Raw genomic sequence first — 13,428 nt, forward strand, 5'->3', positions numbered from 1 at the left:
AAGTATAATTGGAGGGGTTATCACACATAATAACCTTAAAGTTAACATGATCTTGGCATCACACACACATCACTGCAAATTAAACCCAATAAAGTAAAAAGTGCTTGGAAATGTAAACTTCTGCAGTAAAGTTAAACCCTTGAGGCATTATGATGTAGAAATTAGTGGGCATTACTTGACAATTGGCAGCATTACTAATACTTAGTAGTGTGGCATTACTGAGCATTAAATTATGTAGTATTTTGAAAACTATTAAATAGAATTCAAGGGGTAAACCACTGGGGCATTATAGTGTACAAACTGTAGGAATTAGTGGGCATTACTTGGGAAGTGTTACTGTGTTTTGGGCATTACTGGGCATTAAATTTGTATTATGGAAACTATTAATAAAATTGAAAAAGTCTAAATTATATGTATTATAAAAAATATCATAAAATAATTTTTTCATAACATCATTCAAATATAAACATAAATAAAATCAATAAAGTTTGGTAATTGCAATGAAATCCGTTGAAAAACAAGGAAGAATTATGAATTTTGTAATTTTACTTTCAAAAATTTTGACTTTCTCTAGCGGCGAAACCATACCACTAATCAACCAATTTTTATACGTCAATAAAAAGCTCATTTCATTGGCTATCTATTGACATATAAAAACTTATACAAAGTGTTGCAAATAAGCTACTTATTGACGATTGAACGAAAAAATGCACCAAAAACTTTGACGCCCTCTAGCGGCCAAACCGTCGAACCTATTAACCCAAAATGGGCATTTTTAGGAAGCTTATTTCATTGGCTGTCCATTGACGTATAAAACTCTACCAAAAATAGTGCAATTAAGCGAGTTTTTGAGGATTAAACAAGAGGATGCACCAAAAAATTCATGAAAAAATGAGTAAAATTTGATGCCCTCTAGTGGCCAAAGCGTCGAACCTATTAACCCAAATTGGGTATTTTTAGGAAGCTCATTTCGCTGGCTTTCCATTGACGTATAAAACTCTACTAAATATGTTACAAATAAATGAATTATTCAAGAGTGAACAAAAGGATGCACCAAAAAAGTCATAAAAAAATGAGTCAACTTTGACGCCCCCTAGCGGCCAAACCGTCCAACCTATTAACCCAAATTGGGTATTTTTAGAAGCTCATTTCATTGGCTGTCCATTGACGTATAAAACTCTACTAAAAATAGTGTAATAAGCGAGTTTTTGAGGATTAAACAAAACAATGCACCAAAAAAGTGATAAAAAAATTGGTTAAATTTGACGCCCCCTAGCGGCCAAACCGTTTAACATATCAACCAAAATAGGGATATTTTTAGAAAGCTCATTTCATTGGCTGTCCATTGACGTATAAAATTATACTAAAAATGTTACAAATAATTGAGTTATTCAAGAGTGAACAAAACGAGGCACCAAAAAATTCATAAAAAAATAAGTCAACTTTGACGCCCTCTAGCAGCCAAACCGTCCAACTTATTAACCCAAATTGGGTGTTTTTAAAAAGCTCATTTCATTGGCTGTCCATTGGCGTATAAAACTCTACCAAAAATAGTGCAATTAAGCGAGTTTTTGAGGATTAAACAAAAGGATGCACCAAAAAATTCATAAAAAAATAAGTCAACTTTGACGCCCTCTAGTGGCCAAACCGTCCAACTTATTAACCCAAATTGGGTATTTTTAGAAAGCTCATTTCATTGGCTGTCCATTGACGTATAAAACTCAACTAAATATGTTACAAATAATTGAATAATTATTCAAGAGAACAAAAGGATGCACCAAAAAAGTCATGAAAAAATTAGTCAACTTTGACGCCCTCTAGCGGCCAAACCGTCCAACCTATTAACCCAAATTGGGTATTTTTAGGAAGCTCATTTCATTGGCTGTCCATTGACGTATAAAACTCAACTAAATATGTTACAAATAATTGAATTATTCAAGAGTGAACAAAAGGAGGCACCAAAAAATTCATAAAAAAATAAGTCAACTTTGACGCCCTCTAGCAGCCAAACCGTCCAACTTATTAACCCAAATTGGGTGTTTTTAAAAAGCTCATTTCATTGGCTGTCCATTGGCGTATAAAACTCTACCAAAAATAGTGCAATTAAGCGAGTTTTTGAGGATTAAACAAAAGGATGCACCAAAAAATTCATAAAAAAATAAGTCAACTTTGACGCCCTCTAGTGGCCAAACCGTCCAAACCTATTAACCCAAATTGGGTATTTTTAGAAAGCTCATTTAAATAGCTGTCCATTGACGTATAAAACTCTACTAAAAATAGTGCAAATAAGCGAGTTTTTGAGAATTAAACAAGAAGATGCACCAAAAAATTCATGAAAAAATGAGTCAACTTTGACGCCCCCTAGCGGCCAAACCGTCCAACTTATTAACCCAAATTGGGTATTTTTAGGAAGCTCATTTTATTGGCTGTCCATTGACGTATAAAACTCTACCAAAAATAGTGTAAATAAGCGAGTTTTTGAGGATTAAACAAGACAATGCACCAAAAAAGTGATACAAAAATTGGTTAAATTTGACGCCCCCTAGCGGCCAAACCGTTTAACATATCAACCAAAATAAGGATATTTTGAGAAAGCTCATTTCATTGGCTATCCATTGACGTATGAAACTCTACCAAAAATAGTGCAAATAAGCGAGTTTTTCAGGAGTAAACAAGAGGATGCACCAAAAAATTCATAAAAAAATAAGTCAACTTTGACGCCCTCTAGTGGCCAAACCGTCCAACCTATTATCCCAAATTGGGTATTTTTAGGAAGCTCATTTCATTGGCTGTCCATTGACGTATAAAACTCTACTAAAAATAGTGCAAATAAGCGAGTTTTTGAGAATTAAACAAGAGGATGCACCAAAAAAGTGATAAAAAAATTGGTCAAATTTGACGCCCCCTAGCGGCCAAACCGTTTACCATATCAATCAAAATAGGGATATTTTTAGAAAGCTCATTTCGTCGGCTGTTCATTGACGTATAAAAGTATATACAAAGTGCTACAAATACACGTATTATTTACGGTTTAGTGACAGGGTGCACCACAAACCTTTTTTTTACTGGTTAAAGGCTAATTTGGCCTTAGAAATTTAGGAAAACCGGGTCACGTGACTTTCTAGGTCTACCACGACGTAATGCTTGGAAATTTTTTGAAAAACTGTTTTTGAAAATGACAATTTTCGTTAGGGTCAAATTTGCCTGAAACACCGCCACTATCCTAGTGGGTTTAGCGTAATGTTGGCCAGTTTGTACAAGCGAAAATCGACCTTAATGATTGTATTTCTACAGTTTTGCTCCTACCCTAGATTGTGCTATTTTGTGCCAAATATCAGGGCCATACAGGCCCGATTTTAAAAAAATCTTTTAAAGAAATTTGAGCGGTAACAGTCAAGGAAAACATTTAGTTAGTTTTGGAGCCCTCTGGCGGCCAATTGTTTGAAAAACTAGATTCTGTCCTTTTTTAGAACTGATATTTTGACCACACTGTATATTTTATTATTTTGACGTTTCTTCTGCACACACTCCCAGAAGAAACCTGGTCTAACATGTCAAAACACAAAAACGAAGAAAAAAACCTTTCCTGATGACTAAATTAAAAATGTTTTGAAGACCAAAAATATCAAATTTCACATAAAATGGTAAATATCTCTTTATATGACATTGAGAATTTGAGGTAGAATACAAAAATGAAAAAATATACAGGATGTCCCATTTAAAATAAGCTGCAGTTGATATCTACTTCAGGTTAAATCCTTGCAGGCATATTTTCTTATTTTTACTTAAAAAGGTTTGTTATGACTCTCCAGTTGTGGTAATTCAGGAAGTTAGTGGGTATTGTTAGGCTAGGTTAGTTATCCTGAATTATTAGGAATTACTGGGCATTACAAGAAATTAGTGGGAATTACTGGCATATTAGGAATTAGTGTAGAAAATTGTACTCAGCGGTGTGGGTTTACCCCTCGATAATATAAATTTTGTATTATAAACCAGGCATTAACTTATTTTCTAAAACTGTCCACATAAAAAGGTTCTGTTGTGGGATAATTTAATGACAAATAGATAATAACTTATTTGATGTAGAATAGATAGAATAAAATAAATATCTAGTAATTCCTGTATCAATTTAACCAACTTTAATCTTAGCAGAGGATTAATCACTGTGATAAATACTGTAAAACTATACAGGAAATTGTTAAACACTCTTTGACTGGCAACACCTTTAAAAATAGAAACTACTCACCAAGTTGACTAAAGTTATATCCTTCGGATTACATGTTCAACAGTATCAAAGATAGTAGTAAACTAATTAATTTTAAGAAATGTGTGAAGGTTGATACACTCACATCATTTCACTTGAATAAAACTGAGTTAACACAAACTAACGCAGGATTGCAACTATTAGGTAGTCTTTGCAGTTCTTAATTCTAGGTTTAAAAAAGTTGTATGGTTTTTGGTTTTATCAATAAAAATTTAATAAAAACGTAACCTGATCTTCGCACACACGGAACGCTCAAACTGTTTAGGGCGATCTGTCAACAAAACCTGGAAAATGTGCCACAAACAAAACGGTTATGGAAGGGATGCCAGCTGATTGATGTATTGTTGGTTGCGGTTTGGCTTTGCCAGCCTATAATAGATAAATAAACAGGCAACCCAAAATACGCCAAAAATATTTTTTTACTTACTATGTATTAATAAAAACAATACTTACAATGCATAATGTAAAAGGAACTAATAAATAACTTATAATTTAACAGTATAATATTCAATCATTAACAATATGGTAAAGAGTATTAAAAGTTATTATTTAGTTAAGAATTATAATTTGTTGGCTAGTTATTAACAAGCCTAAACAAAATCCAACAAAAAAATAATGCATTGACTATCCAATTACTTTTTATTTTTGCCTTTACTTTGAAATCCTTGCTTTGACTTTCGTTCAAGTTGCATCTGTCGCAGCTTCATGTTCAGTTTGGTTTGAGCCTGATCGTGCTTGTCTTGGGACAACTTTGGTTCAGGGTGCAGGTACTCCCTTCGTTCTTCCCTTCTGATTGCCTCGCCGCAACCGTGCACTTCGGGCAAACCGTGCGTGGAACAGAATCGGCCCTTGCAGAACTTACAATCGATGGCGAACAAACTGGTTTTCGTCTTGCACTTGGTGTAGGTGCAAGCGCTATCTAGGGCTTTCACGTTCTCGATCACTTCGTTGTCGTTTTTCGACGTGGTTGCTTGTTGCAAGTCTTTTTGCTTGTTTTTCACGTGGTTTTCCGTTTTTGTTTCAGTTATTGTGGACATTTTTGCTTATTAATTTTATTTATGTGATTAAAAAAAGTAAACATTTGTTGAGGTTAGGTTTGGTTTGTATGACAGTTGTTATTTAACTGGTAGCGCCATGATAGAAACGTATCATGTGATATAGTGTTTGTAAAACTGTTTAACGTCACGTGACACAAAAATGAAAGTCTAGCCTAATAATGAACCGAGTAAAACACAAAATTCAAACCATTCGTCTTCCTTCAGTTCCTTTCATCCTTGAAAAATCCTTAAAAACTAAAACTTACCGGTAGTCAGAGATTGTAATAAACAAATAGGCTGGCAGAATCTTCAATTTTCCGCCCAATTTCCAGTTTAACGCAGCAAACACCATTTTCGACTTTTTGCCGGCTCCAAAAAGGGGAATATACTCAATTATTTTCAGAGGTTTCAAATGTTTCAGAATAATTTTTATTCTAACGGGAATTTCAATAAAAAATTACGAAAAAACTGCGCCCTGCTGTCATAACACACGCCATTTTGGACTGCTATTCGAATGACATGCTTGGTCAAAACTCGTGTATTACCACACTGTTTCAATGACATTCATTAGAGCAGGATACAGATACATTAGTTCTGCACTTAGCGCAGCGTTGCCAAAGCTACTCCGATCGGGGTAGATCTACCTCACTTCGAATAACTTTACCCCGCTCGTTCCTCCCATCAAAATCTACCCCGTTATTAAATGGAACAATCAAGAAACAAAAAAAATAAATAATATTGCCTTTTTGCATTCTTTAAACATTCGGCGATAAATATAATATGATGAACCACACTCCGACTTCGACCAATAACCAATGTTGCCAAGTCTACCGTTAAAACTGTATTTCTACCGTTCTCCTGTTTTTTGTATATAATTTACCGTATGTTTGTTGTGAAACTTTTTCAGTTTATTGAATAGGAAATTTTATAAGGATTCTAAAAATGAGCATTCTCATTTTCTTACTCCAAATTATTCTCTAAAACCACGTGATGTCTGTCACTATTGTCAAAATTGTCAAAATGTTTACTAGAATTTGCAAGAATTACATTTTAACACAGTTTTCGAAACAAGACGATTTTCTAAGATTTAACAGTTATTTTGACAATTGTCACTTCATAGTCTAGCTAAATAGTCTTCTGAAATCACGTGACAACTGTCACTAACGTCAAAACTATCAAACTATGCTCTAAAGTTGCAAAAATCAAGGTTTAGAAACGTTTTCTTGTAGTATTTCATATAAGACGTGTTTTTGAGATTTATGACCGTTGTTTTGACAATTGTCACGTGACCGTCTAGCTAAATAGTATTCTATGATCACGTGACAACTGTCACTAACGTCAAAACTGTCAAACAAGGCTCTAAAGTTGCAAAAATCAGGGTTTAGAAACGTTTTCTTGTAGTATTTGATATAAAACGTGTTTTTGAGATTTATGACCGTTATTTTGACAATTGTCACGTGACCGTCTAGCTAAATAGTGTTCTACGATCACGTGACAACTGTCACTAACGTCAAAACTGTCAAACTATGCTCTAAAGTTGCAAAAATCAAGGTTTAGAAACGTTTTCTTGTAGTATTTCATATAAAACGTGTTTTTGAGATATATGACCATTATTTTGACAATTGTCACGTGACCGTTTAGCTAAATAGTGTTATACGATCACGTGACAACTGCCACTAACGTCAAAACTGTCAAACTATGCTCTAAAGTTGCAAAAATCAGGGTTAAGAAACGTTTTCTTGTAGCATTTGATATAAGACGTGTTTTTGAAAAACCGCCATACAACAAAAACAGGATCAAAACTATACACAATTCAATACTGACATCAAACTGGTGACACTGACATTTCCAATAATGGCTTGCATTGTGGCCGTTGCTCTGGACAGCAAGCAAAAAAATTTTTATCGCTCGCTACCATTGGCAACGCGCGATATAGTAAACTCCTCAGTAAAGGGTAACTTTTCGTTGAGATTTGGAAGCAAAAAATGCATCATTATTGAATGTTTGTAGAAAAAATATTTTAATTGGGTCTCGAATACTCGAAATAAAGCCGACTACCACCAATAAACATTATTTATTATATAAATATAAAATTTTCCAATCGCAAAAATCGTCTTATTTTAATTAATAAAATTATGATTATTTTAATTATACGAGCACATATTAATCAGATATGTGATTTATTGCACAACACAAATTTAATCAGATATTTATTAGTCTACAAGCAAATGCGGCAGTGTGTTTTTTTATTAACGAAACACGAACGATATAAAAGCAATGTCCTGTTTTAATTCTTTGGCTCTTACACGTTAATCATAGTATTAGTATTCAATTAAAATGCAACACAGAAATGCTTAACCGTAACTCAGTATTAACTAAACATTAAAAACTTAAAATTAAATTAGTCAGCTGGATAGAGAGAGATTCAAGGGTTTGTAACTCTAATTCTACAAGGCAAAAGTGAAAGTCACAGGGCTTTTTCAGTCATAAAAACTTTAAGTAACTAGAAACAACCGCCCTGTGACGTTTTTTGTAATTAATGTGTCTATGGGTCAACGAAAGCAACCATAATATACCGGATACCCTTAGTGACCAGTAAACCTTCGTGGTAATGAGTCAACCTGCCTGGATGCATGAGCATCCATCCCATTTTAGTGTCAGTTACGCTACAATTGTACCGAATAAAGCGGCAACCGCCCCCTTCGTAGTCTATACCAACTCGGTTTAAAGCAATATTTATGGTGTACGTAGAACTATCGTGATGAGGCATTAAAGATGGCTGCTCATCTGGTTTATAGCTGAAATTGCGACAAGTTGCATTGTTAATCCCAATTCAATTGTGTAGTAACTTATAACTTAATTATCAAGTTTTTTGGAGGAAGATAAGTATGTTCTAAATAATGGAATTTAAGGTTCAAAATATAAAGCCTTACAATATGCTATTAACCTTACTATTGTGACCATTGCCAACTTTTCAATATTTTTTATCATATTTTTACTTAACAAAGGTATTAACAAGAAGTGTCTATACCCTGATTATTATAATTTTAGTTGCACGTCATCAAGGTGAAAATGGGGGGCTTTGTCAAAAACGAACCAAAATGTAGGAATATGATTTTACTTTCAAATGTGACATCTAATTACAGAACCCTCTTATGCACCATAAAACCCACTTCTCTCGCGAGGAAAATATCGCTGCTCAAGGGTTATACAGAGTGTCCAGTAATCACATGATCAAAAGGGTACTGCGACATTCTTTAGCTCGAAAGGTGACGATTTGACGTAATTGTCATTAGAAACAAGTGTATGGTTCCAATGTTATTGATGGTCAAAGTTCTTGAAAAAACTATTTACGGAAATATTTGGAGAACGTTTCGATGGACCACACTTGGACTTGATGAAACTTGGATAGAAATTACAACAAATGTTAGATATGCCCACGATTTATGTTAGGTTTTCTATGATTGTTACAATAACAACCAAAATCGCATAACAACTATTGATTTTTCAGAGGATTTTCCTGTAAAATTTGGATAGTTATTTATTTTAAATGAAATCGACGATGAATCTAGTATTTCATTAGAAGTACTCATTTGATTTTATTTTCCATCATACATTTTCCAGACAACTTGCTAGTAAGCCGGAGGTTTTTATGATACTGGAAAATCCATTCCCATTGACTGCAGAAATATTCCAAGGTGTATACCGATTATCGCGGGAATGTGCTTTAAATGTGGTTGATCTCCACATTTAAGAATACAAAGAGAAGAAAATGCAATTTGCAAAGTTCACAAGTCCTACCAACTTTATACTTATTGGCTCAAGGAAGTTATTAGAAGTGTGTGGATGTATGACACAGATTCTCTAAGTATTTAAAACCAGTCACATCTGTAATCGTTAATCATTTATATCATACAATTTCCGACAACAGAAGCACAAAATACAAGGATTTATGGAAAACGGTGAATTTTTTGGGATAATAAGTGCACTACACACATTTAGCTATACAAGCTCCCCCCTTCTGAAGAAGAGACCACCCACTAAAGTTTTAATTTAACACAAGGAGACAATCCTATCACCTTTAATAGACTGAACTTCTCGGAATTCTTACCGGGAACGGAGTAACTTGTCTTGGCTATGCTGACGACATAGTCACTATGGCCAAAGGCAAATTCGAAGAAACCCTCTGTGATCTCGTAGAAAGAGAGCTAGAGACCACCAGAAGATGGTGTTTATCAGGAGAGATTGAGAATCAACTCATCAAAAACCCCAGTGGTACCTTTCACCAGGAGAACAAGACTTCAGCACTCAACGACGAAAACTTAGAATGGCGGCAAGAGGTTAAGTATCTAGGACTTACCCTAGACTCAAAACTTATCTGGAACCGCCACGTAGATTGCCAGCAAGGCAAGGTCATCAATGATGGTGTGCGGGAAAGACTTGGGGTTGTAAACCATCAATAGTGCGATGGATGTATACCATGATAGTGAGACCAGTAGTGTGGCACAGAAAAACCGAACTTGCCACAACAAGGAAAACATTAGAAAAGGTGCAGAGACTTGCATGTCTTTGCATAACGGGATCAATGAGATCGACTCCCACGGCAGCACTAGAGGTAATTCTCGACCTCACCCACATCATGGTGAGAAGAACTGCTTGGGAAGCACATCTCAGGTTGGATAAGGCCGGATTTGGAAAGAGAGCACACAGTGCAAGGGACTCACTGTCTACTGACATCAGGAAGTTTAGTTTGGAAAAACAATTTCGAACGGAACTGAGCACCAAGAGAGATTGGAGCAGAGAATCCATTCAAACATTGGGAAAAAATACGATAATATGGTATACAGACTAAAACTCCCGAGGAGACTGGAGCAGGAATCTACGGGCCTCGCACCAAATACTGGGAACCAATGGGCCAGTTCCCTAGCATTTTTCAAGCGGAAATTCACGTCATAGAAAGGTGTATTCAGTTTAACCTTGACAGGAAATACCGGAACAAGGAAATTGCGATCCTTTCCGATACCCAAGCAGCCATCAAAGCGTTGAGCTCATCTAACATCAACTCGATGATCGTTCTGTGCCTAGGAAAGCTCAATGATCTAGGAAGGAACAACAAGGTGACCCTCCTCTGGGTTCCGGGGCACGTTGGAGTGGAGGGTAACGAACAAGCACGAAAAGGAGCATCAGCGCCACTGATCGGGCCAGAACCATTCTGCGGCCTTGGAAAAGCATATGTTCAGGAAGTACTTTATAAAACTGAAGAAGAACTGAGAGCAATGCACTGGCAAACCCTTCCAGGACTGAGGCAGGCCAATTTTAACCGAGCAAGATCGAAGTCATTGATTAACCTCAGCAAAATTAGTCTCAAGGCATTAACGGGGTTTCTAACGGGTCATTGTCGACTCAGAGAACACCTAAGGAAGCTAAGCCTAGAAGAGGACCGTACCTGCAGGTTTTGCGGAGAAGAACCAGAAACACCCCACCACATCTTGCGGGAGTGTTATGCTGTACAGAAGATTAAACACACTGGGATTACCCCAGCTGGCTGTGGAAGAAATACCTCATCGAAACAGACCCACTCAAGATCCTGAAATTCCTAAAGGAACTAAATCTTGTCCTCTATGAACAAGGAAACCTTCAGATAGCAGAAGAAGTCTCCATCCACACCTACCATTACCAAAGTTTTAATTTTAAATTAAAATTTGGACTGTAATGTCTTTAAATGTATTGTTAAATAAAGACATTGTTACGTCAGCAAGGTGTCACAATAGCAAGGCCGTAAGTCTGGCTTTTCCATATTAGTTGCCAGTATATTGATTGAAAAGTTTTAAATAGAATGTTAAAATGAGCCTGGCACGATTATCCGTGACGTAATTAGAGACAGTTCCGCTTAACGTAGGTGCGAGGCGAATTATTGAATGATATTAACACTAATAATGTCTCAATCAACTATCTTTTGTTAGTTTGGGACTTGGGTATGTTCTGTTGGAGTATGAACAAACAACACTAAAAAGTGAGAAGCTGAACACTTACCGAACGACGAAATTCATTAAACTTCTCGGAGCGTGACTGCCGTACCCTAAGAAAACGTGTTCGACCAAAGGTCGAACGTATTTTTGGAGGAAGTACATCCAATGAGCCTCCCAGCCAACTTGGTTCATATGAATATCCCTAGTCGGAACAGCTTCGTAGCCACCCTCCAATCGGTCATCTTCGTTTTTACCGGAAGACCATTGCCCGTAACTCTCCATCATGTTTACCAACGCTTGGCTGAACTTTTCGGTCACCATTGGGAACCAGTAAACGTCAGGACAAGGCTGTAAATTGTACCAAAAAAAGGATTTTTAAGTAGGTACTTCTTAAAATACAATTAGCAAAAATATCACCCAAATCAGTCAACGTTTTGCCATGTATGCAATATGTCTAAGTATCTCGAAAACGGTAAGAGATACAGAGTTGTTTTAATGGAGGCAAAGTTTGCCCAATTTGGAGCACAATCTTATGCCGTTTTAACATTATAAAAAAATATGAAAAAACGTTTTTATTTAATTGTACTTGACTGGTTTCTAACTCAGAAACAGTAAATGTCAAGTTTTATTAGTTGAATGTTCACGTGACTATGACGTTTTCCTGACTTATGACTAATGGATGTATCTATTTCTCTGATTACTGTTGGAGTTGGAGATTCTCTCTCAGAAATTTATTTTTGGATAAAATGCTAAGAAAATTTAAAAAAATGTTTGAAGAATTTAAAAGAATGATGAAGAAACGGCTAATACATGCACATCAAAAGCAACAATTCAGACAATGGACTGTTTGGAAATTATAAAACGCCAAGTAGTTTGATTTTTGACAGTTCTGACATTAAGGATAGGGATGGGATCGTGAAATGCTTTGTCAACAGCTTGACTGAGTGTGTCAGTAGCTTTGTTTGGGTTATTACTAGTATATGGGTTCGGACCATTTGCACGACAATTTATATATTGTCCTGTAAATTAAGACACAGCATTACTTATCCCATCCATGCAGATGGCTAAAATCAGTTCGAAAACATTTCCTGAATGGTTCAGAATCATGATCCCGAACAAAGCTAGTGACTACTATTTTAACATCAATTGTTTTGTCCTGGACACATATGAACTTTGACAGTTAAACATTCAATTTTTTTTAGGGTCACGTGACTGTTTTAACATCAATTGTTTTGTCCTGGACACATATGAACTTTGACAGTTGAAGATTCAATTTTTTTTAGGGTCACGTGACTGTTTTAATGACTTGTAAACTCAATTTCATTAACAATTTGAACTTTGACAGATTTAATTTAATGTCGCAGAAAATTTTCAATTTCAAAACTGGGGTCACGTGACTGTTTTGACTATTTTTATACCAAATTTTTTTAATTTGATCTTTGATTGATAAAATTTGACGTCTGAGTTAATTTTCAAGGTGCATTATACGTTACTGTGTTTTAAGGATGTTTAAAAAAAAGTTTGAACTTTGACAGTATTGAGTCCTGTCAAGTGTCAAATGTCAATAAGAGGGTTATTAATATGGACGCGTTTAATTCCAAAGCCAGTATGTGTTTACAGATTGGTGTCATCTGGAAATTATTCTGACATGATAAATGCTATACAATTCTGGCCTTACAATACAAATTAGCGTCACGTGATAGCTCCATTCATTCTCCATCAATGCTCCCTTAATATGTCCATAATGAATGTATCAAATAAGCGAAGATATAATATAGTTAAGGGAGAACACAATTTTGCTGAAACTGACACAATATTGCAGTTTGCAATACGGTCTAAATTTGCTTAATATTAAACCTGAATTAGAAAGTTTTACAGTTTTATAGCTTTACGGATAGGGTTTTGACAGCTGTCATATTCATAATACAGACCAAAGTAAGTCAGACACAGGCGGCTAAACGTCACAACTGTTAAAATGTCACTCATAGAGCTATAAAATGTATTTAACCCAAATCGAACTGAACTTAATGCTTTTCAAGTATGTTCCGTTATTTTACACCTTTTTTGACAGTTTTCAGCAATGAAAATGAAAACAAAGTATTAAAGTGTTCCTTAAAGAGTATCATGGGACATCTGTCACGTACCACAGACCTGTCAA

General features: G+C 35.5%; 3 protein-coding genes across 16 annotated transcripts in view; all 3 read right to left on the bottom strand.

Moving 5' to 3' along the window:
- Window positions 1–5,763, bottom strand: part of Piezo (piezo type mechanosensitive ion channel component) — a 127,251-nt gene extending 121,488 nt beyond the window's left edge. For 12 of the 13 annotated variants that reach the window (XR_014179356.1, XM_081987350.1, XM_081987347.1 and 9 more), the window contains exon 1: window positions 4,247–4,547. The gene's annotated coding sequence lies outside the window, so the exon portion shown is untranslated. Of the gene's footprint in view, window positions 1–4,246; window positions 4,548–5,567 lie in introns of those variants that run through there. The other variant, XM_081987342.1, reaches the window with a different exon arrangement.
- On the bottom strand, window positions 4,677–5,370 carry LOC145734169 (DNA-binding protein SMUBP-2). Its single transcript, XM_081987355.1, has one exon. It carries the CDS (start codon window positions 5,299–5,301, stop codon window positions 4,897–4,899), a length of 405 nt encoding a protein of 134 aa, XP_081843481.1. The 5' UTR covers window positions 5,302–5,370; the 3' UTR covers window positions 4,677–4,896.
- Window positions 5,764–7,359: 1,596 nt separating the features above from the next.
- The window catches only part of Plod (procollagen lysyl hydroxylase), a 33,083-nt gene continuing 27,014 nt past the window's right edge, over window positions 7,360–13,428 (bottom strand). For both annotated transcript variants that reach the window (XM_081986143.1, XM_081986144.1), the window contains 2 exons: window positions 11,335–11,618; window positions 7,360–8,099 (listed from right to left, as the gene is read on the bottom strand). In XM_081986143.1, coding sequence (XP_081842269.1) covers window positions 7,847–8,099; window positions 11,335–11,618 — 537 coding nt within the window. In that variant the 3' untranslated portion in view covers window positions 7,360–7,846. The remainder of the gene's footprint in view (window positions 8,100–11,334; window positions 11,619–13,428) is intronic.

This window comes from Ips typographus, linkage group LG9 (assembly GCF_016097725.1).
Source record: "Ips typographus isolate SLU linkage group LG9, UJ_Ityp_2.0, whole genome shotgun sequence".
Taxonomy (NCBI): domain Eukaryota; kingdom Metazoa; phylum Arthropoda; class Insecta; order Coleoptera; family Curculionidae; genus Ips; species Ips typographus.